At 40.8% G+C, this 20597-nt stretch overlaps 1 protein-coding gene and 1 long non-coding RNA gene across 3 annotated transcripts; one reads left to right on the top strand and one right to left on the bottom strand.

The window, feature by feature from the left end:
• Positions 1 to 343: 343 nt before the first annotated feature.
• Positions 344 to 19776, top strand: LOC118493670. 2 transcript variants are annotated; one of them, XR_004895615.1, is made up of 7 exons: positions 344 to 405; positions 717 to 806; positions 4111 to 4206; positions 5308 to 5394; positions 6122 to 6247; positions 14150 to 14156; positions 19766 to 19776. It is a non-coding gene; the product is annotated as an uncharacterized LOC118493670 (long non-coding RNA). The 2 variants fall into 2 exon arrangements; XR_004895616.1 differs by lacking the exon at positions 5308 to 5394.
• LOC116036895 (low affinity immunoglobulin gamma Fc region receptor II-c-like) lies at positions 10751 to 13620 on the bottom strand. Its single transcript, XM_035994304.1, has 6 exons — positions 13575 to 13620; positions 13128 to 13163; positions 11559 to 11822; positions 11237 to 11479; positions 11006 to 11164; positions 10751 to 10879 (listed from the first exon to the last, which is right to left on the bottom strand). The coding sequence occupies exons 1-6, from the start codon at positions 13603 to 13605 to the stop codon at positions 10779 to 10781; spliced, it is 834 nt and encodes a 277-aa protein (XP_035850197.1). The 5' UTR covers positions 13606 to 13620; the 3' UTR covers positions 10751 to 10778.
• Positions 19777 to 20597: the final 821 nt, after the last annotated feature.

The raw sequence follows: 20597 nt of genomic DNA, 5'->3' as shown, positions 1-20597 counted from the left end.
TGGGTCACTTCCTGTGTGTCTGATTGTGTTCTCACATGAAGTGACCAAAATCTTGAGCACTTGGAAAAAAACAGAGACCTCCGTATTCAAGCAACCAGAGTTCTGTTATTTGGTCTGCACCAGAGTTTGAATGAGCTTTCACACCGCCCCAAACCAACGGGACTATCCACGGAAACAGTGAAATAGCTGAACGTGTTATCTACTTACTTTTATTTCTTTGCTTTTAATTAAATATTGTTTTGTTCATTTTAGAGAAACCCACGACTACAAGTCCTCCTACAACCTCCCCTACCATCACTGTGTTGTGGTCCATTTCAGTCGGTTTTCTGGTTCTCCTGGTTCCCCTGGTTCTCCTGGTTCTCCTGGTTCTGCTGGTGAGACGATGCATCTGTAGGAAACCTAAAGGTTAGTCTCAGGTGACAAAAAAGTTACAACGTTACAGTTAAAATTTAAAAATCATATTTTACTGTTGAATTTGAGCGAAGCGTTTAAAAAAGTTGACATTTTCAACCCTTATTACAAACTGTTTCTTTAAGTCAAAAATCCGTTTTTAATTACTTCTCTGTTGTTGACAAACCATCCTCACCACGAGGTCCCTTTAGCATGCTCCGGAGCTTTTGATCGTTTCATATAATCTTCCTCATGTTTCCATCTTTACGGATTTCTCTTTAATGAATAAATTGATTGAGCTTGATGTTAACTTTGGTTCATTTCAGCTGCTGAAGCTGAAGCTGGAGATGATGACGTCACATACAGTGATGTCACCATATCACGTAACCTGCAGCAGCCAATCAGACGGAGCAGAGGTAAAGATGTTTTTATTGATTTTCAGAAGAAAACCGTGTGTGTTCTTGGTTTAATGTCCTGAGAGGACGTTTTGGGAAAAGAACATTTTATAAAATAGGGATATTTTAACAGTCACAGTGTAAGGTCTATTATAGTAGCTGACAGGGTGTGTGGTGCTTGTCATGAGAGTCTGGGTGTTTGGTACCGTGTGGTTAAACAGCTCTAACAGCTCTAACAGCTCTAACAGTTCTGTGGTCGTCCAGTTTCCTGTTTCTCATAGCAACCCTTCAGCTGAGTGTGGGTCTGTTCACACTTCACTGCAGGACACAGGACAAAACAAAGATGAAATATATAAACTATAAATTTGCAGATTTACATATCTCTGTCTATCTATGATCACTTACAATAGATCTAAAGTAATGGAATATGTTCATGTAAACAGTAAAATGCTGTTGTTAAAGGAACACACCGACTTATTGGGACTTTGTCTTATTCCCCGTATCCCCCAGAGTTAGATAAGTCCATACATACCCTTCTCATCTCCGTGCGTGTCCTAACTCTGTCTGTCTTGTGATTAGCACAACACCTGAAAAGCCCCGTTGTTACTCTCTGCTCCTCACCACGGGGCTTCTCAGGTGCTGCGAGCAAATCACTCCGCCCAAGTAGCAGAAGTAGCAGTGCTTCACCTTCTGAGAATATAGTTCCCAGTATGTATACTGTTAGAAGATGGCTGGGTGTCATGTGACCTTGTTATTTGTACACGCTGTGACTATAAACACGCTGTGATCTGATCACTAGTAGACAGCTCTAGGTGTGGCAGCAGAATCTTTCTCCAAATGCTTCCTGATGGATCTCACTTCCTCGCTCTAGATGTAAATAAACACGCACATCATTTCTGTTTAAGAACACATAGACATCAAAAAGGGCGTGAGCAGCTTCCTGTTATCTTCCTACAGAGAAAGTGACCTTTTTTAAATAAATTAATATAGGCATTTATAGTCCTGTTTGGGCACATCTTTCCTGTCAAACAAATATATTTATTAAATAAAAAATTTAAATATCAGATCGGGAGATTTAAGAGTTCCAATGCCGGCTGCCCTCCCTCTCTCCCTCTCTCCCTCTCTTTCCCTCTCCCCCTCTCTGTCTCCCTCTCTCTCTCTCTCCCTCTCTCTCTCTCTCCCTCTCCCCCTCTCTGTCTCTCTCTCTTTGCCTCTTCCCTCTCTCTCTCTCTTTCCCTCTCCCCCTCTCTGTCTCTCTCTCTCTCTCTCTCTCTCTCTCTCTCTCTCTCTCCCTCTCCCCCTCTCTGTCTCTCTCTCTTTGCCTCTTCCCTCTCTCTCTCTCTCTCACACACACTCTCTCTCTCTTTCCCTCTTTCCCTCTCGCTGTTTCTCTCTCTCTCTCTCTCTCTTTCTCTCTCCCCCTCTCTCTGTCACTCTGTCTCACTCTCTCTCTTTCCCCCTCTCTCCCTCCCTCCCTTTCTCTCTCTCTCTCTTTCCCTCTCTCTCCCTCCCTCCCTCCCTTTCTCTCTCTCTCTCTTCCCCTCTCTCTCTCTCCCTCCCTCCCTTTCTCTCTCTCTCTCTCTTTCCCTCTGTCTCTCTCTCTAATAATAACTTTGATCAATACATTAATGTCTTCAGGTAATTCAGTATTCTGGCTGTGTGAAGCTGAAGGTTATCTTGCTTGTGAAATAAAAATGTTTATTAATGTCAGTTGTTAGTCTCCTACTCATCAACTAAATCATACGTTAGAAACTTGCTGTGAATTGAAAACAGAGCTGCCTTCAGTCTGTCTGTGTGTCGACAAATGTACGCATGCAGGAGTCGTGTTATGTTACTGCTGATGAAGACCCGACATTTCCTGATATTGCCATTTCATAATAAAATCATTTCAATAAGAAAATAACAGGGGGGCTTTTATTGTGAAGAATTAATAAGAAATGAAACTATTTCACAGCAGCTGATTTGAGTTTACCAGCTTTCTCCGTAGCAAAAACAAGGCTGTGGAACTCTGGCTATAGAAGACTAATAAATAACTAAAGGAGATGACGTAAGAGCAGGAATATCTGGAGTAATATCCTTCATATTGGTGAATTCTGGGACATTTTACTAAAAATAATGTTACTGTATACCGGTGGCTGCCTTTTCCAATGAACAGAGCTGCAGAGAGCTCCCAAGAGCAGCAGCACAGTAACAAACACAGACACATTAATAACAGTAGATGTTAACATCCATCCCATTCCCTTTAAATGCCAGGCACGTTTGGACCTTGGAGCATTGCTATTATGATGGAGGATTTGCACCGTAATATTTTTATTTGTAATCTTCTGCATGTGTGTGTACTGCTGTGCGTCCCTGTGTGTGTAACAAGCATAGTGTGCGCGCTGTACACAAGCCTAGGATCATTTTACTAATGCTCTGTTAAAATAACAATGAAATGCTGAGTTATTGACTTTAGACCAGGTTTTTGTTGGTCAATGGCACGATCACTTCCCACTGCCTCAAGATAGCAATACGCTCAGAATGCACCTGAACACACCTCCCTGTAAGACCAGCATGCCCAGAATGCACCTGAACACACCTCCCTGTAAGACCAGCACGCCCAGAATGCACCTGAACACACCTCCCTGTAAGACCAGCACGCCCATGGGCCACAGATGGGCGCAGGTGCATTTGCTATTTAAACGACGCGGGCGCTGGACGGGAAACTGGGTCGGTGTTAAACTACCAAAGACACCTGCGTCGGGCTTTGTGCTGCGCTGCGCCGGGTGCAAGATAGGGCCCCGAGTGTTTCCAGCTGTACTTAGAACTGTCCTCTTGTGATCTGATCACTCAGGTCTGATCTTAAAGCCAGTTAGAAACGGGCTGCAAGAGGCACAAATCTCTCACTCAATCTGTCAAGTTTGTGTTAGGCAAATATATTGATGGTGCCATAACAAAGACGCTCAACTAAATGTTGTTCAGTCTCTTTCTGGGAAATAGGCACATTTATACATTATTTCATGTGTTAATAACATGGTGAGTTGTTCCTCCTGTGGTCAACATGTCTCCAAAAAAGAACAGCTCTGTGAGCGTTAAGTCCATTTCACATGAACTGGGTTTCCATCTAAGCCCTGCCATCAGCAACAAGTGTTAAGACGAAAATAAAACTGTGACATTTTAAGTTTTACTTCCCCTTAACTAATAGACGTTGACACTTCTGTCTTAAAGCTATATCCTGAAATTTGCTGCTAAAATGTATCAACTATTAAGTCCTTTTCTAATACTATGGAAAATAGTATTATTGATTGTAGTAAAAGTTCAATAATCAACGTCATTTCTTTTCCAGAGAGTGATTCAGTGGCAATCTACTCCGGAGTGAGAACAGAAGACGTCTGTTACGGACAAATAGTGAACAAAGACAAGAAATCAAACAGGAAGAGAGGTACGGCTGCTCTTCTATGTCTCCATCTCTAGAAACATCTGTTAGAGGAGAACACAGAACAGTTCAGCTGCTCACTTTCTATCAAACTAACATAAGGAAATAGTGACTTTATTAGGGACTATTTTCATTAGCGGATGAATCCTCATCTGGTGCTCTAGTGAGTATTTGTGAATGAACTACAGTGTGTGTTCATGGTGATGAAGAAACATGTCATCCAGTGCAACAGGGTCCATCTTTACATTCACAATATTCAGTTTATTTTGCCCTTATTCTGAAAAAGACATTGTTCCGACTAAGCTGTTAACATTGTTAATATATGAATATTCCACTAACAGCCAACACGCAACCTACTGCTAAAATTACTTCATTTAACAAGTGTTAAGAAGAAAAAAACCCTGAAAACTTGTTCTTCCTCTTAAACAGTGGACTTTTATACTTAAATAGCTCATATTATGCTCATGTTCAGGTTCATAATTGTATTTAGAGGTTGTACCAGAATAGGTTCATGTGGTTTAATTTTCAAAAAGCACCATATTTTTGTTGTACACATTGCTGCAGCTCCTCTTTTCACCCTGTGTGTTGAGCTCTCTGTTTTAGCTACAGAGTGAGACATCTCACTTCTGTTCCATCTTTGTTGGGAGTCGCACATGCTCAGTACCTAGGTAAGGACTACTAGCCAGTCAGAAGCAGAGTATGAGGGCCCTGACAGTACCCATGTAAGGACTACTAGCCAGTCAGAAGCAGAGTATGAGGGCGTGCCATGCTAGCAGCTAGGTGAGCATTATAACGTGTGTTCCAAAGTGACCACGTTTGTCTCTGAAGTAAAGGCTGGACTACAATAGAGCTGTTTGGAGCAGTTTGTGAACAGTGTTTTCTGTTGGAGATGGTAAGTCCCTTTGGGGGGGACTTTGGGCTTTCTCACTTTGTAAACCTATAACATGCACAAAAAGATATATAACACAATAAAGGAAAGGGAAAAAGCCAAAAAGTACAATATGAGCTCTAGTAAAGTATTACTGTAGTAGTAGGAGTTTAAATAATCAGTATGCTTTTTGCATATACTGTACAGTCCTGATATTAATAATGATATTTCTTTTCCAGAGAGTGATCCTGCTGCAAGCTACTCCGGAGTGAGAACAACAGACGTCTGTTACGGACAAATAGTGAAGAAATCAAACAGGAAGAGAGGTACGGCTGCTCTTCTATGTCTTCATCTCTAGAAACATTACACAAGTGTATATGTTCATGCTGATGAAGGAACATGTCACCCAAAGCAACAGTGACTATGTTTACATTCACAGAGTATTCACTTTAACAGAAAAAAATCAATATTCTGAATAAGTTGTTGACAAAGGAATGAAAATGAACACGCCGTTAAAAAAACAGGATATTTTAACAAAGTGTTCCAGTGGTGGAGGACTTGTTGGAGCGTGTGAACACAGCGTCCATCTTTCATTCCTTCAACCAGCTTCTAGAAAAGGTTGGCTGTTCACAGCAGGTCTAAAAACCTGCAGACATAAAGGCCATAATAACTCTAATAATAATTCTACATTAACAATAATCTTACAGCTGCTCTTTATTTCTCAACGTTGATCTGAGCCAGTTTCCCGTCTTTATGCTAAGCTAAGCTAACCACTTCCAGCTCCGTACAGAATATACAGAAAATAAGGCTGATAATCATCCCCTCTCACTCTCAGGAAGAAAGAGAATAAGAGGATTTCCCAAAAGAATTGAGAATATAATGAACTTGTTCATGGACTGGACTATGACATTTGACCTGCGATGGTCTGTGGCTACCGCCCTTATCTAGACGTATGAAGGGACCTTAACAAGTCACTGTTGAGAAATGCTGTTTGTCTGCTGATGGAGTTTGTCTCCAACAGTTTCTCATATTGTTTGAACTGTTTGTGTTCAGAGCCTCCAGCAGACCCAGAGGTCCTCTACTCCTCACTGAGGAAGACCTGAACACCATCACACCAGTCCAACCAGTGGAGTCCAGCCGGCCAATCACTGGTCCCCAGAGACCCTCACATCTACATCTGTACCTGTATAGCAGTCCAATCATCCAACCAGCTGGCTTTAGAAGTCCCAAGGTCCAGGTACAAACTGTGGGGGGGGTCACTCTTTTGCAGTTGCTGCCTCGAGACTTTGGAACAAGTTACCACCTGACATTCACACCATTACAGACGTCGCTCTTTTGAAATCCAAACTTAAAACTTCTTTATTTAGAATGGCTTTTAATTAGGGTTGGGTACCGAAACGCAGTGCCATAAGGGCACCGGTTCAGACGTAAACGGTAGTAACGAGACCGAATAAGAACAAATATTTCAGTGCTTTATTTCGGTGCCTGACTTTTTTTTTAAAAAAATTTTCAGAAGCATCGCTGCACGGGACGCTACGTTACCGTTAGCTAGTAGCTGGATTAAACCCAATGGTTAAAATGCTGACAGCTTACGTTAAGCGGTGTAAAGTGTGACTGTATTTCCCTGTAGAGGATTCCAACAGCGGGACGTAACAGTCTGACTGCAGCTGTCGTTGTCAGAAAAAAAACACACAGACGGTGCGTTTACTTGAAACTCACCAGCCTTGTGGTGCATTCAAAGTTATTGTAAAATATCCTTTTCCCATCTGATGCTTGTTTTTGTCATTTACCAGCAATTTACTGATGAAATAAGTCATTGTAATAAGTTATTGTTATTACATTATTAATCAATCATTTAATTTTGACCATATGGCCTTAGCAATAAACAAGCCGATCTTTGGTGTTGCCAACTGTTGTTTTGTGCTCCTTTTTTTCATATTTGATATTATATACATTATAAATATATTATATATATTTCAGTTCAGGCACCGTTTTGAAAGTATTGTTTTAGCACCGGTATCATAAAAAACCCAAACAATACCCAACCCTACTTTTAATTCACAGCAGCGTTGCAGCATTATCTCTTTATTTCTCCTGTTTTTATGCAACAGTTTCAGATGTTACTGTATTCTATGTTTGACTCTTTTTATTGTACGGTATGTTGTTTTATTCTTGGTCCTTCAAGCACTTTGGATACCTGTTGGTTGCTGTGAAGCACTATGAATAAATGTTGATTGATGTTAAGGCTAAATGAGATTAATGCAGCTACAAAAAGCATATTTACATTCTTTAGATGTGTTTCCTTCAATGCTTCTTATTTAAGTCATAGATTTGTTGCTCTGTAAGTGTTCATTACGTTGCACAACAACCAACAAATATCTACTGAACAGAGTCTAATGATAATAACTATTTACTGATATTGATATATTGTATTTCTGAGCTTGTTTCTGTGCAGGATCAATAAACTCTGGTGTCTCCTCGTGTGGTTCTGTGGGTTTCACATCTCTGACAGATGGAACATTTGTTCTGGTTGAGGCTAACCGATCCACACTTCTCTTCAGCAGATAACAGAGAACAAACACACCTCAGACTATAAACAGCTGCAACATCAGCCAGCGGTCGGAAACTTCACACCAATCAGAAACAGCTACAGAGCAGAGGGTCTGAGGTTAGATTCTGTAGTCGGTGAACATTCAGTCAATTTTCTTAAGTTTAAAGTCACAGAAACCATCAGGTTCTGTTTTTCAGCTCATGATTACAGTCTGATGATCTTTAATGAGCAGATATACAGGATGATGTTCTTCCACACCAGACATATTCACAGTTACACTCAGACAGCTTTTAATTTTTCAAAACATACAAGCCATCAGACAACGTGACACAGCCAGGTCACCCATCCTTACTATTTTCCCTCTTGCACATATTTTTGTATTAAAACAAAATGTTTGCACCCCTGGGCAACAACTGCAAATTCCTGTACAAATGTACACATTGAAAGCAGACACGTTATATACGTAGTCTTATCATTTTCAATAAGATGCTCATTGTAAAACTCTGCTCAAAAAAAAATTGTTGATACATTGATTCCATTAATTCCTCCTGGGAATAAATAAGAAGTTCTATACTAATGTCTTCTACTTGTTTGTTGTTGTTGTTGTTGTAGGCTATCCGTTACAGGCTGGTCATATTAAGAATAAGGTACTCCTTGTTTCAGGTCTTAGGTGTTATGTCATCAGAATACTACCTTCAGTCTAAAAGGGAAGGTGACGTGATGTATTAAACATTTGAGTTTAATATTTTTGCAACTTATGCAGCGTTCTATTATTCTCAACGAACCGACCTCAGAAGTGACCTCAGACATGACGTCACTTCCACACTTCAAGCGTTCTTGTATGTTTTGCGCGTCCGAGTTGGAGAAAGACATGATCGCCACCCAGAAAGCTGTTGTAGCGGTAGCACAGGCTGAGTACCAGGCCAATCCTACAAGCTTCTAGCACTTACATTACATTTTTTGATTATGATTGTGACTATTACCCCATCTTATCAAAACGCAGCCATTTGAACTTTTAAAATGTTCACTTTATTTCATGTTTTAGTTTATCTTCTGTTAGCAACGCTAGCCACGTTTAGCAACACCCGTTTGAAACAAGTCTTCATTGAATATTGCACTCACAACAAGACGATTCCTACACCCACAGGCAGTGATACGGACGCAGTAAGGTACTGCAGTAATACGAGTGATTGAAATCAACATTTAAACAACCAAAGCCGTCCAAAAACAATGAAAACAATTCATACTTCAAGTCACACAGGGTGCAGCCATCTTGGATTCTGTATCAGAATTTTTGCTCGGTGACCTCACGGGTTGTCTGAGCTCCGAGCTCGGAAATCTGAGGAAAGGGGGCGTGTTGGTGCGTGTTGCTAGGCAACGTCTGTCTTTCTAGTCGGAATTCCGACTCGGATAAATAATCGAACGCAGCATTAGTTCTGATGTAGTGCCTGATCACTAAGAATGCTGGGATACCGGTTGGATGTCAAACACGGTGAAAAGTAAAGCCGTCTTCTGCTACGTGCTAATCTGTCTCACGTCTTTATAGGAAGACATCACACAAAGATAATGAGTGTGATAGTTAAATAAAATAAATTAACTTATGTAATGTAATATAATAATGAACAGAAACATGATGGAAGGTGATCACTTACCTACACAATAATGTGCCTAAAACTCTCAGTATATATTGAGGGAATCCTAAACTACTTTTATATGCTAATAGTTTTATTTATGTAAGGTATTTTATTGTGTAACCTCTCAGTTGAAGGTTAAGAGGAAGTTACAGTAAACAGAGCTTTCATTGTGAAGGGGAAAACAGAAGTGGATAAAGTGTGGTGTGTGTTTGGTTTGGTCTGTGTTGTGGTTGAATAAAGTCAGACGTTCAGTGCCGTCTGGGTTCCAGCATTGGAAGTCTCTATTTTACAGCCAAACCTGAGTCTAGACAGTATAAGAAACCCTCGGTTACATTTATATTGTATTCAGTGAACATTATTTTCTTGTTCCACTGTTGGAGTGTCTCCTGTAAACATCAGGTTCCTCCCATTACACCAGGGCTCCATCTGGTGGCGTCTTGTGAAAAGGACACGTTTTATATTGGCAGTGTCTCTGTGTTAGTTCAAAGGTTACAAGTTGATGAAAGGACACCTGAGCTCCTGGCTTCACTACTTTCTAGTCCTCAGTTAAACTTATACTGTAGCTGTGACTAACTCTTTGTATGAATGCAGATATTAAAGGTTGTTTCAGAGGAAAGTCTAGTATTAGTTGTGAATGTTAATGTTTAAACACTTAAACAGTGGGCATGGATTACTGAACAGGCCTACCGGGGAAAGGGCCAGGGGCCCAAAATGTCAGGGGCCTCCTGGGCCTTCACCTGCAAAATGTCACTCAACAAGGCACCAACCAACCAAGATATAAAACAGAAGTGCTAATAAACAGTATATTCACACAGCTCTCACTACTGTTGATGCTCGGGGCAGCCATGTTGAATTATGATGTCGGAGTTGATGAGGTTCTTCTCTTGGTGAGGATCAACAGCAGTTGGACAGCCAGTAAAAGCCTCCTCCTTCCTCTTTATATACGACTATGTCACATGTCAGCTACAAGGAAACAGGCTGTTTGATATGAGAGAAGTGAAGTTATGATCACATTGGAACAAAGCACAGAGAGATAAGATGCTCATCATTTTATTTTATTTGATCTGAAGAGATTAAAAACAACAACACGACTTACAGCAGAACCTGAACAACTATCTGCTGCTAAAGTCCAGAGCAAAGATGGCAACAACAAGAAACCTTTACTTCTGAATTGGCCCGTTTCAGCTCGACTAAAACAAGCTGATGGTGTTGCTGGGACTCAGCTGGTTACGTTTTCAGAGGCTGGTTTTGGAAATCAGCTGCAAACTATAGAAATGAAATGATCCATTTTATTTCTATGTTTCAAACTGTCAGCTGTTGGCAGAATTTTAGACAGACGCTCAACGAGCGCCCCAGAGTCACCTCAATGCAGAGGATACACCGTCTCATCTGATTGGTGGAAACTAACAGGTTTAAAAACTTGTTTCATCGCAAATCTTGAACTGACTGAACTGGTCTGAGGTTAACATCCTCCATCTACAGGTCAAACTAGAATTGAAACATTTGAGCTTCTTCTCAGATCAGTTCAGAAGTGATGCTCCGTGGTGACATCATCATAGTCTTCATCCAATCCCATCTCAGCCTGGGTGGGTGGGGTCATCACCACGGAGACGGGCAGGTCATTTCCTACAGTCAGAGCAGGTTAGAAAGAAAATGTAGATAATTGACACCAGAGTGGTGGTGTGAGATTGATTGATTGATTGATTGATTAATTGATTGATTGTGAGGTCAGTTAATGATTCAGAGTGTTACCTGTTTCTCTGTGTCGATATAAACACACCATGATGAAAGTGGAGATGAAGTACGGACAAAACACCACCAGGTGGCAGACCAGTCTGATCACAAGGGGGAGGTGGTCTGAGGCCGGGGGCGGAGCTGCAGAGGTTGGTGGGTCTGTGGTCTTTGGTTTCTCTGTAGAGAGAATCAGCTGTCAGGTGAATATCTGGATGAATGAACTCCTGAAATCAAAGGTAACCTCCTCACCTGTGACAGAGACCCAGCTGGGTGGAGACTCTCCAACACTGCTGATGTTACACTTGTAGAGGCCTTCATCAGACCTGGAAACATGGTGGATGGTCATGTGACCTGCAGGCTCAGTCCTGATGAAGGAGCCATCTGTATAGAAACCAGCTGGGAGGTTGGAGGACGTCTTTGTTCTACAGAGCAGAGTGAGGTCTTCTCCCTCCATCACAGGGAGGACAGGACTCTGCAGGATCACTGGTCCACCTCAACACAGAGACAAACTACAGCATGTCATCCATTCACACACAGCTTCATCAATACTGACTCCACAGTCTGATCTTACCAGTGACAGTGATGTTGATGCTGTTACTGGTTGCTCCCTCTCTGGACTCACACCAGTAAACTCCACTGTCTGATGGGTCCATGTAGCTGATTTTACAGGAAGAACCAGCAGATATTCCTCCCCAGTCTTTACACTCAGCTCTAGTTTTTCTGGTTGTGTTCCTCCTCAGAGTCCATCCAGCAGAGCTGTCGTCCTCCTCACAGTTCAGAGAGACAGACTGTCCTACAAACATCTGAGAGCTGCTGGGACTCACAGTCAGAGAGGCTGGAGGGAGGAGGGAGAAGAATGTGTTGTGGTTGAAAAACTAGTTGTTGATTATTACTGCTGTTTTTCACCAGTTTAAAGAGAAATGGGCTGCTGAGATTTAGAACAAACCAAAAGAATTTCTGGATGATCAAGAATTAGTTGAATATTGAGAAATATGTAAAATATAATCTGTCCAAGGTGAATAGATGTGTGTGTGCTCAGTTCAGGTCTGGAATACTCCCTCTCCATATTGAAACAGGACGTTGGTCGGGCACCAGTGAGGAAGACAGACTGTTATTATGTGATCTCAATGACATCAAAAATGGAGATCATTTTGCTTTGTATTGTCCATATTATCATGATGTAAGATGGCAATAATTTAACAAAGTTAAAGTAAAAGAGCTGAGGCAGGATATACATCTGTTAGTTTGGTTGTTTGAACATAAAACATTTTTTATACTTTTTAGAACAAGCATGGGCTAAAAAGAAGACTGCTTTGTATCCATGATTCTCTGTCTGGTAGTGACATATATTTAGCTATTTATTTTTATTGTTTGTTGTTTTGGTATGAAATGTCTAGTTGACAATATATGGGGTTACACTATTGTGTTGTGTCTGCTGTAATATGTTTTCTTCATTCTTTATTTTGTGCAGAGTAGAGTATGTTGTGTGTGGACATTGGACCAGAAGCTGTGAATGAAATGACTTTTATATGGGTGTCATGTAATTCGTGTGAGATGGGCCACTTAGTGGCATAACACGTTAATAAAATATATATCATATCAAAGTTACTGTGACAAACTGTGACTGGGCCTCTGATACTTCACATGAATTATCTGAGAAACTTAAGGAATCAGCTCATATCTTTACTCTTGCAATAATTGATCTAAGCTGGGAAACCTTCCTTCATGTTTGCTCCCAGGACGCTCCAATATCTTAACCTCATTGTGTGTGATGTTTTTCATCTTTATCTTTCTTGTTTTCTACTTGGGGACTGTCCATTTCTCCGACGCTCCATTGTTCCGTCCTCTCAATAACCTGAAAAATTCCCTTTGGTCCTACAGCCCACTAGTCCGACGTCCCCCACTATGGCCACGCCAAGACCCGCCCTACGGAGCAGCTCGATTGGTTGGGGTTAGGCATTTGACCTGGAGTGGTTAAGGTTAGGATAGCTGATTGGTCAGGAGATAGGACCTGAACTAATGGGGTTACGTTACCTTGGTAAGCATGAACGCTTGGCCAATAAATGCTATTGAACTTAAACACTCACAATAGTCCTCTACTCATTCTAAAAGTACTCTAAACAAGAAAACAGTTACTGACCTTGGTTTGTTGGGCAGCTCAGCAGTGAGGTCAGAACTGAAGAGATAAGACACTTTGGTTAGTTGGAGTTTGGTTCAAAGTTTAAATAATAAATGAAAAGAACACGCTAAAAACAGGCTTTAAATCATTTACACAATCTTTAACAATGACATTATCATAATTGTGAACTGTAAAAACCAGACTATACATATATTTGGGAGGGTGGTGATGGTGCAGTGGGTATGACATTCCTTTGATGTGGGAGACGTGGGTTTGATTCCCACTGTGATACATCAACCAATGTGTGAGCAAGGCATTAACCCCTAGTGTCTCCAGAGGTGTGTTACCTCTGATCAGTTCCAAATATCGGTTACATTAACTACTAATAATCAGTATCGGCCTTGATAAACCAGTATTGGTCGATCTCTATTTCTTTCAGCTGATATTTTTCAGAAACAGTTTACTTACAGAGCAGCCAGAGTAGAGATGTGTCCTCCATCCTGACTGTTGGTGAAATGATGTCTAGACTTTATTCAGTGTATATCCGCATCAAGTAAACCCTCCTCCTTCCTCTGTGACTGGCAGTGTTACATGCATGCATGCATACTCTCATGCATAGAGATAAATAAGTACTCTTATGCATAGAGATACATAGATACACATGCATGCATAACGTGAGATGGTTTATTAACATGAGGTCATATGAGTGTAAGTATGTTGTGCAAGTACTACATTTTGGCCAAGGCAGCTTCTAATAATCTTGAAACAAAGAAAACTGTCTCTATGTAGGTGGCTGCAGTTTAGTTGCAAGTAAGTGAACACAACAACATCTCGCCTCTGTTAAACCACTGAAAAGGGGATCAGAAAGAGACTCAAATAAACTGTGTAAACTACACATCAAGAAGGCCACGAATGCCAAGTAGGTTTTCATAATAAAGTAATTTGCCTTTGTGTTTTAGTGTGTTACGGTCAAAATAAGAATATGTACAAAATATTTGCAGTTATTGTCTGTAAGATTTGAGTCAAGTTGTTTCTAGCAGCAGCTTTGGCGTTAGATGTAATTTCAGGCAGGCCTCTGGGACTTCATCTCCCAGAGTTCCTTTCAAAGACGTGTCGACTGTATGACGTCGGTAGCTTTACAGCTGGCTTCAAGCACAGCGATCATTTCCTGAATGTTCTTTGGTCTGAACTGGGCTGTAAACATACTGTTATTGATTTAGTTTCCATGTTGTGACCAACATTTTACAATTTATGAATCTCAGCTTTGCCATCTACATATTGATTCACATTTATATTGTAATTGTTAATAATTAATGGTCTGTGTGACACCCTGACATGTTCACATCGTGACTTGTTCCTCTTTCAGTTAACAAGTCTGTTTATACTGTAGCAGCTCTGTGGGGGTAAAGTCCATTTCACCTGACTTGGGTTTTCTTATCAGCTCTCACAGCAGCAACACGTGTTAAGAAGAAAGAAAAAAAAACTGCTAAAATTTAAACTGTACTTCCCTTTAACTAGTAGACTTTGAGACTTCTGTGATCAGACATCAAATCAAACAGAGAGGTACGGCTGCTCTTCTTTGTCTCCATCACTTCATGGTGATGAAGGAACATTGGGACGTTTCCATATACAAACAGTACACGGACAACTGACCTTTCATTATCAATGATGTTTACTGAACGTGCTCTGGTCAAGACATGCAGACAGCGTGTATCGTACTACTTCTGCAAACGACTGCACATGACTGCAGACAGTCGCTCTACACGTCACTGTTACACACTGGTGTTATACACAGTACACAGTGTACACACTACCCAAAACAACAGTGACTACTTTTACATGCACACATGTACTTACAGAAAATGAGACTGAAAGAAAGAGAATAAGAGGATTTCCCTCAAAATGTGGAAATATAATGAGCCAGTCCTATAAAAAGATACAACTACAAAAGAACAAAACACTGACTATGTTTACATGCACAAAATACTAAAAAATAAAGAAAAAAAACATTCGACCTAAGCTGTTTACATGGCTAATGAAAATGTACAATAAATGAACTGCTTGGCTACACATGTATGAGGTGTCTAATAATAAAGTAAGTCAGAGTCTCCAGCAGAGCCAGAGGCATATATATATATATATATATATATATATATATATATATATATATATATATATATATATATATATATATATATATATATATTAGGGCTGGGCAAGTGAACACGTTATTATCGCTTTAACTCATTAATTAATTAACGCCGACAATTATTTTATCATGCATTAACACCATTTTTATTATTTCTTTTATTTTGTAAAAGTCTGTTGCTCACAGGCTTTTGTAGAAGATTTTGTAAAAGTCTGTGCTGACTACTGCCACGCTTACAGGAACCAGAAAAGAAAATAACAAACCAACAAACATGGAGAATGGTACAGAACTTTTGCATGGCCATTTTCATTTTAAAGTTCTTCCAGACGGCGCAGTAGACAGAACCAAAGTTATTTGTAACTACTTCAAAGTTGAATTGTGAGTAATTCCAGTCTGAAATATCACCTAAATGCAATACACACTGTTGATACCAGCAAATCATTCAACGAAACAAACAGTGGCGCGTCGGCAGACTACGTTAGATGCAGCGTGTGGGAGAAGTATAGATCAACAAAGGCAAGAGAAGCTAACAAATGCCATAGTGAAGTGGATAGCTACAGACTGCAGGCCCATTAGTGATGTGGAGGACGTCGGTCTGAGAAACATTCTGAGAATCTCAACAAATGACGGCAGGTATGAGATTCCCTCAAGACGCACCATCACAAGAAGAATACACCAGTTGTTATGAAAAGGAGACACCTTTACAACATGTTCCTCTCACTGGGGACTACTGGACATCACTGGGTAACCATGGTTACCTCAGAGTTACAGTGCATTATAGTGATGAACAGTGGGTGCTGCATTCACATGCTCTGACTGGAATGAAAACAGAGGAGAGACATTATGCTGAAACGTTTGTTCTTCACCTCTAACAGGGACATTTGGTACTGAACAGAGATGGTTATAACAGGACATTTGGTACTGAACAGAGACTGGTTATAACAGGGACATTTGGTACTGAACAGAGACTGGTTATAACAGAGACATTTGGTACTGAACAGAGACTGGTTATAACAGGGACATTTGGTACTGAACAGAGACTGGTTATAACAGGGACATTTGGTACTGAACAGAGACTGGTTATAACAGGGACATTTGGTACTGAACAGAGACTGGTTATAACAGAGACATTTGGTACTGAACAGAGACTGGTTATAACAGGACATTTGGTACTGAACAGAGACTGGTTATAACAGGACATTTGGTACTGAACAGAGACTGGTTATAACAGAGACATTTGGTACTGAACAGAGACTGGTTATAACAGAGACATTTGGTACTGAACAGAGATGGTTATAACAGAGACATTTGGTACTGAACAGAGATGGTTATAACAGAGACATTTGGTACTGAACAGAGACTGGTTATGCTGCTCCCTGATAAAAGAAGAAAAATGTTTCTGTTTTCTTTCTGTGTGTGTGTGTGTGTGTGTGTGTGTGTCTGTGTGTGTGTGTGTGTGTGTGTGTGTGTGTGTGTGTGTGTGTGTGTGTGTGTGTGTGTGTGTTTTGAGCAACATTCTTCAGGACGATGCTTGAGATCTTGTTTAGTTTTGTAGCTGCTGAGGGTCTGAGGATAGAGTTTGACCGACAATGTTCAACTGAGCGACGCCACGACCCCGTTGACAATCATGGATGGAGCCAATCGGATTGTCTCTGTCAGATCAGGTGATGAGAGGAAGACCGTAAAGCTATATAGTCATTGGCTGTGTGCCAATGAATTACAGGGGGCATAAGTCAGTACACCCCTATGTTAAATTCCCATAGAGGCAGGCAGACTTTTATTTTTAAAGGCCAGTTATTTCATGGATCCAGGATACTATGCATCCTGATAAAGTTCCCTTGGCCTTTGGAATTAAAATAGCTCCACATCATCACATACCCTTCACCATACCTAGAGATTGACATGGGGTACTTTCCATAAGATCATCTCTCAATGCAAATCAAACCAGCTATTAGGCTAACCATGCCTGCCTCTATGGGAATTTAACATATGGGTGTACTGACTTATGCCCCCTGTATTTTAAGGAAGAACATTTATTTATTTACGATACATTATTCAATCACAAAGAAAATTGGTGTCTTTAAAGGTTGGATTTTTCCCATTTTTTTAATTAAGGCATTAAGATACATTTCCAAAAGATGATTTTTTTATTCCTCTTTTTAGTCAACTTTAGCATGGGTTCCTAAACTTATGAGCAGCACTGTATGTCATTTGACAGGGTATGTTTCTGAAATCCTACTAGAACTGAACCACTGCACTAGCACACACACAGACTGCCTAGGCACTGAGCCTTTTTGGTGTCTTTCCTCAGGTCCCAAAGACTTGCTGTCTGATGGCTGTATCTTGTCCTGCCCCTCCATGGACTTGGTCACCTGTCTGCTGGACTTCAGGCTCAGCTTGGCCTCCAACAGGAGCATTGTGCCTGGCCTAGCTGCTTCTCTTGCTGCCTGTGGCCAGCTTAGTGCACTAGGTACAGTGTGATTGTCCTGATCCACCAGGCATGGCTTTACCAGAGACCCTCTCCAGACATACCTGGTATTAGAGCTGTAAACAGCAGCGCCCTCTGGGGGACGCTTGGCTTCACAGTTACATCACATTTTAGTCTATTTCTTTCCAGCTTTTCTATTAAAAATATTTAAATGTTTTTTTCAATTATATTCCAAGACTTTTATCCAAAATATCCCCACTTTTTTTTTTTTGCAAAAATATTTCAACTTTTTCTTGTAATATTTAAAAGAATGTTTTGAATACTTCACCTTTTTTTCCAAAATAGATACATAAGATTTTTTTTTTCTAAATATTGTACACAAAAAAATCTAAAATATTCCAACAATGTATAAGTATTCCGACTTTATTTTTCCTACTACATGCTATAAAGTAATAGTTAGTTAGTGTTTGGAAGTTTAAGCATGTTTGGTTGTTGCTGATGGACTGGCTGTGTGTGAGTGAGAGTGTGTGTGTGTGTGTGTGTGTGTGTGTGTGTGTGTGTGTGTGTGTGTGTGTGTGTGAGTGTGAGTGTGTGTGAGTGTGTGTGTGTGTGAGTGTGTGTGTGTGTGTGTGTGTGTCTGTGTGTGTGTGTGTGTGTGTGTGTGTGTGTGTCTGTCTGTGTGTGTGTGTGTGTGTGTGTGTGTGTGTGTGTGTGTGTGTGAGTGTGAGTGTGTGTGAGTGTGTGTGTGTGTGTGTGTGTGTGTGTGTGTGTGTCTGTGTGTGTGTGTGTGTGTGTGTGTCTGTGTGTGTGTGTGTGTGTGTGTGTGTGTGTGTGTCTGTGTGTGTTTTGAGCTTTTCTTAAATGTGATTCGTCTCCTGGCTCCGCCCCCTCCACAGGATCAGCCAATCAGAAGACAGGTGGGCGAGAAACAGACAGAAGATCTGATCAGCGGACCTAAAAGAAGACATGACAGATTAACCAGATGAACCGACATGTTGTTTCCTCATCTGGTTTATATCATTATTAAATATATATGGCAACACTTTGATCAAAGCTACATTTCTGTCAATAATACGTTCCCAATAAATAAGATATTGGGCTGTTTGTCATCGTGCTTTAAGACGTTTGAACGTGTTTTTGGTGAAAAATGATCTCGAAATATAAAGTTTCTGAATCACCGAGTACGTTTACATTCACACCAATATTATTTAATATTTGATCCAGGTCATGTAAACAGCATATTCTGGCTGGATATTCATAATGATGTAGGTATTAGAGCCATTCTTTAGACATTTTACTGCAGTTTGAGACAGTTTACGGTAGAGCTGTTACTACTTCATAATGTGGAAGTGTCAGGAAAAGTCAAATATTAATACAACTTTTGTTTGCATCTCTCTCTCACGCACACACACACACACACACACACACACACACACTCCTGTACAGGAGGGGGCGCTATGCTCCTACAAGCTGTTAGTAATCCGCCATTAAAGAAGAGAAGAGGAGCCGCAGCAGCCCCAGTGGAGCTCTGCTGGATTTCAGGACCAGAGAGGAATGGAGGAGGACAACCAGAACCAGGAGCAGCGGAGCAACGAGGTCCCCAGAAGACAAGCAGCAGACTGGGACTCTGATAGCAGCCATGTTCAGGTCAGTGTTCTCCTATCATATAACGTTACTGGCTTCACCGAGCTTTCTGCCGCTGGCGCACCAAATGCTTGCTCGTGTGAAATGGTTGTCTCTTTGTAAAGTCTCTAGTGTGGTGGAGACCTACTAGATGTGTCCTCAGAGAACTCCTGTTGGGATTTGACTCTATAAAGTAAATGTCATTGAGCGGAGAGTTGATTCTGAGAGCAGTGGCGACATAGAGAGAGAGAAACAAACAATGGAGCGTTTCCCTCCAAAACTAACTAACGGAGTGAACACAGGAAACACACCGCGGATACACAGAGAGAGAGAAGTGGGGACTTTTCATTTAATAATCTTCAGACTCCATGTAAATAATCAGGACTTTTAGCGTGTATGGAACCAGCATATTTCCACCAGACTCCATGTAAATAATCAGGACTTTTAACGTGTATAGAGCCAGCATATTTCCACCAGACTCCATGTAAATAATCAGGACTTTTAACGTGTATAGAGCCAGCATATTTCCACCAGACTCCATGTACCCCAAATCAGAAAAAGTTGGGACAGTATGAAAAACACAAATAAAAAAAGAAAGTAGTGATTTCTAAATGTACTTTGACTTGTATTTCATTGCAGACAATACAACAGGACATAATTTAATGTTGGTTCTTGCAACACATTTAAAAAAAAGTTGGAACAGTAAAGCATTTACCACTTTGTAATGTTGCCATTCCTTTTAGGGACTGAAGACACCAAGTGATGAAGTGTTTCAGGTGTAATTTTGTCCCATTCTTGCTGCAAACAAGTCTTAAGGTGGGCAACAGTACGGGATCTTCGTTGTCGCATTTTGCGCTTCAAAATGCGCCACACAGTCTCTATTGGAGACAGGTCGGGACTGCAGGCAGGCCAGTCAAGTACCCGTATCCTCTTCCTCCGCAGCCAGGACTTTGTAATGTGTGCAGAATGTGGTTTTGCATTATCTTGTTGAAATATGCATGGACGTCCCTGGAAAAGATGTCTTCTTGAAGGCAGCATATTGTGCTCCAAAATCTCTATGTACTTTTCAGCATTAATGTTGCCATCACAGAAGTGCAAGTTACCTTTGCCAAGGGCACTGACACAATCCCATACCATGACAGACCCTGGCTTTTGGACTTGTTGCTGGTAACAGTCTGGATGATCCATTTCTTCTTTGGTCTGGAGCACACAGCGTCCATTTCTCCCAAAAAGTACCTGAAATACTGATTCATCTGACCACAGTACACGTTTCCACTGTGTGATGGTCCAT

Source organism: Sander lucioperca, chromosome 17 (genome assembly GCF_008315115.2).
Source record: "Sander lucioperca isolate FBNREF2018 chromosome 17, SLUC_FBN_1.2, whole genome shotgun sequence".
NCBI classification, from domain to species: Eukaryota; Metazoa; Chordata; class Actinopteri; order Perciformes; family Percidae; genus Sander; species Sander lucioperca.
The sequence above is the reverse complement of the archived record's forward strand: the minus strand, read 5'-3'. Positions and strand labels throughout refer to the sequence as shown.

What these genes read in the sequence shown, in the direction of transcription:
- LOC116036895 (XM_035994304.1), bottom strand. Translation starts at nt 13,605, where the DNA reads ATGGAGGACACATCTCTACTCTGGCTGCTCT. An exon ending in GAGCTGCCCAACAAACCAAG is followed by an intron (nt 11,823 to 13,127) that starts GTCAGTAACTGT and finishes TCCTCCCTCCAG; the next exon opens with CCTCTCTGACTGTGAGTCCC. An exon ending in CATCAACATCACTGTCACTG is followed by an intron (nt 11,480 to 11,558) that starts GTAAGATCAGAC and finishes CTCTGTGTTGAG; the next exon opens with GTGGACCAGTGATCCTGCAG.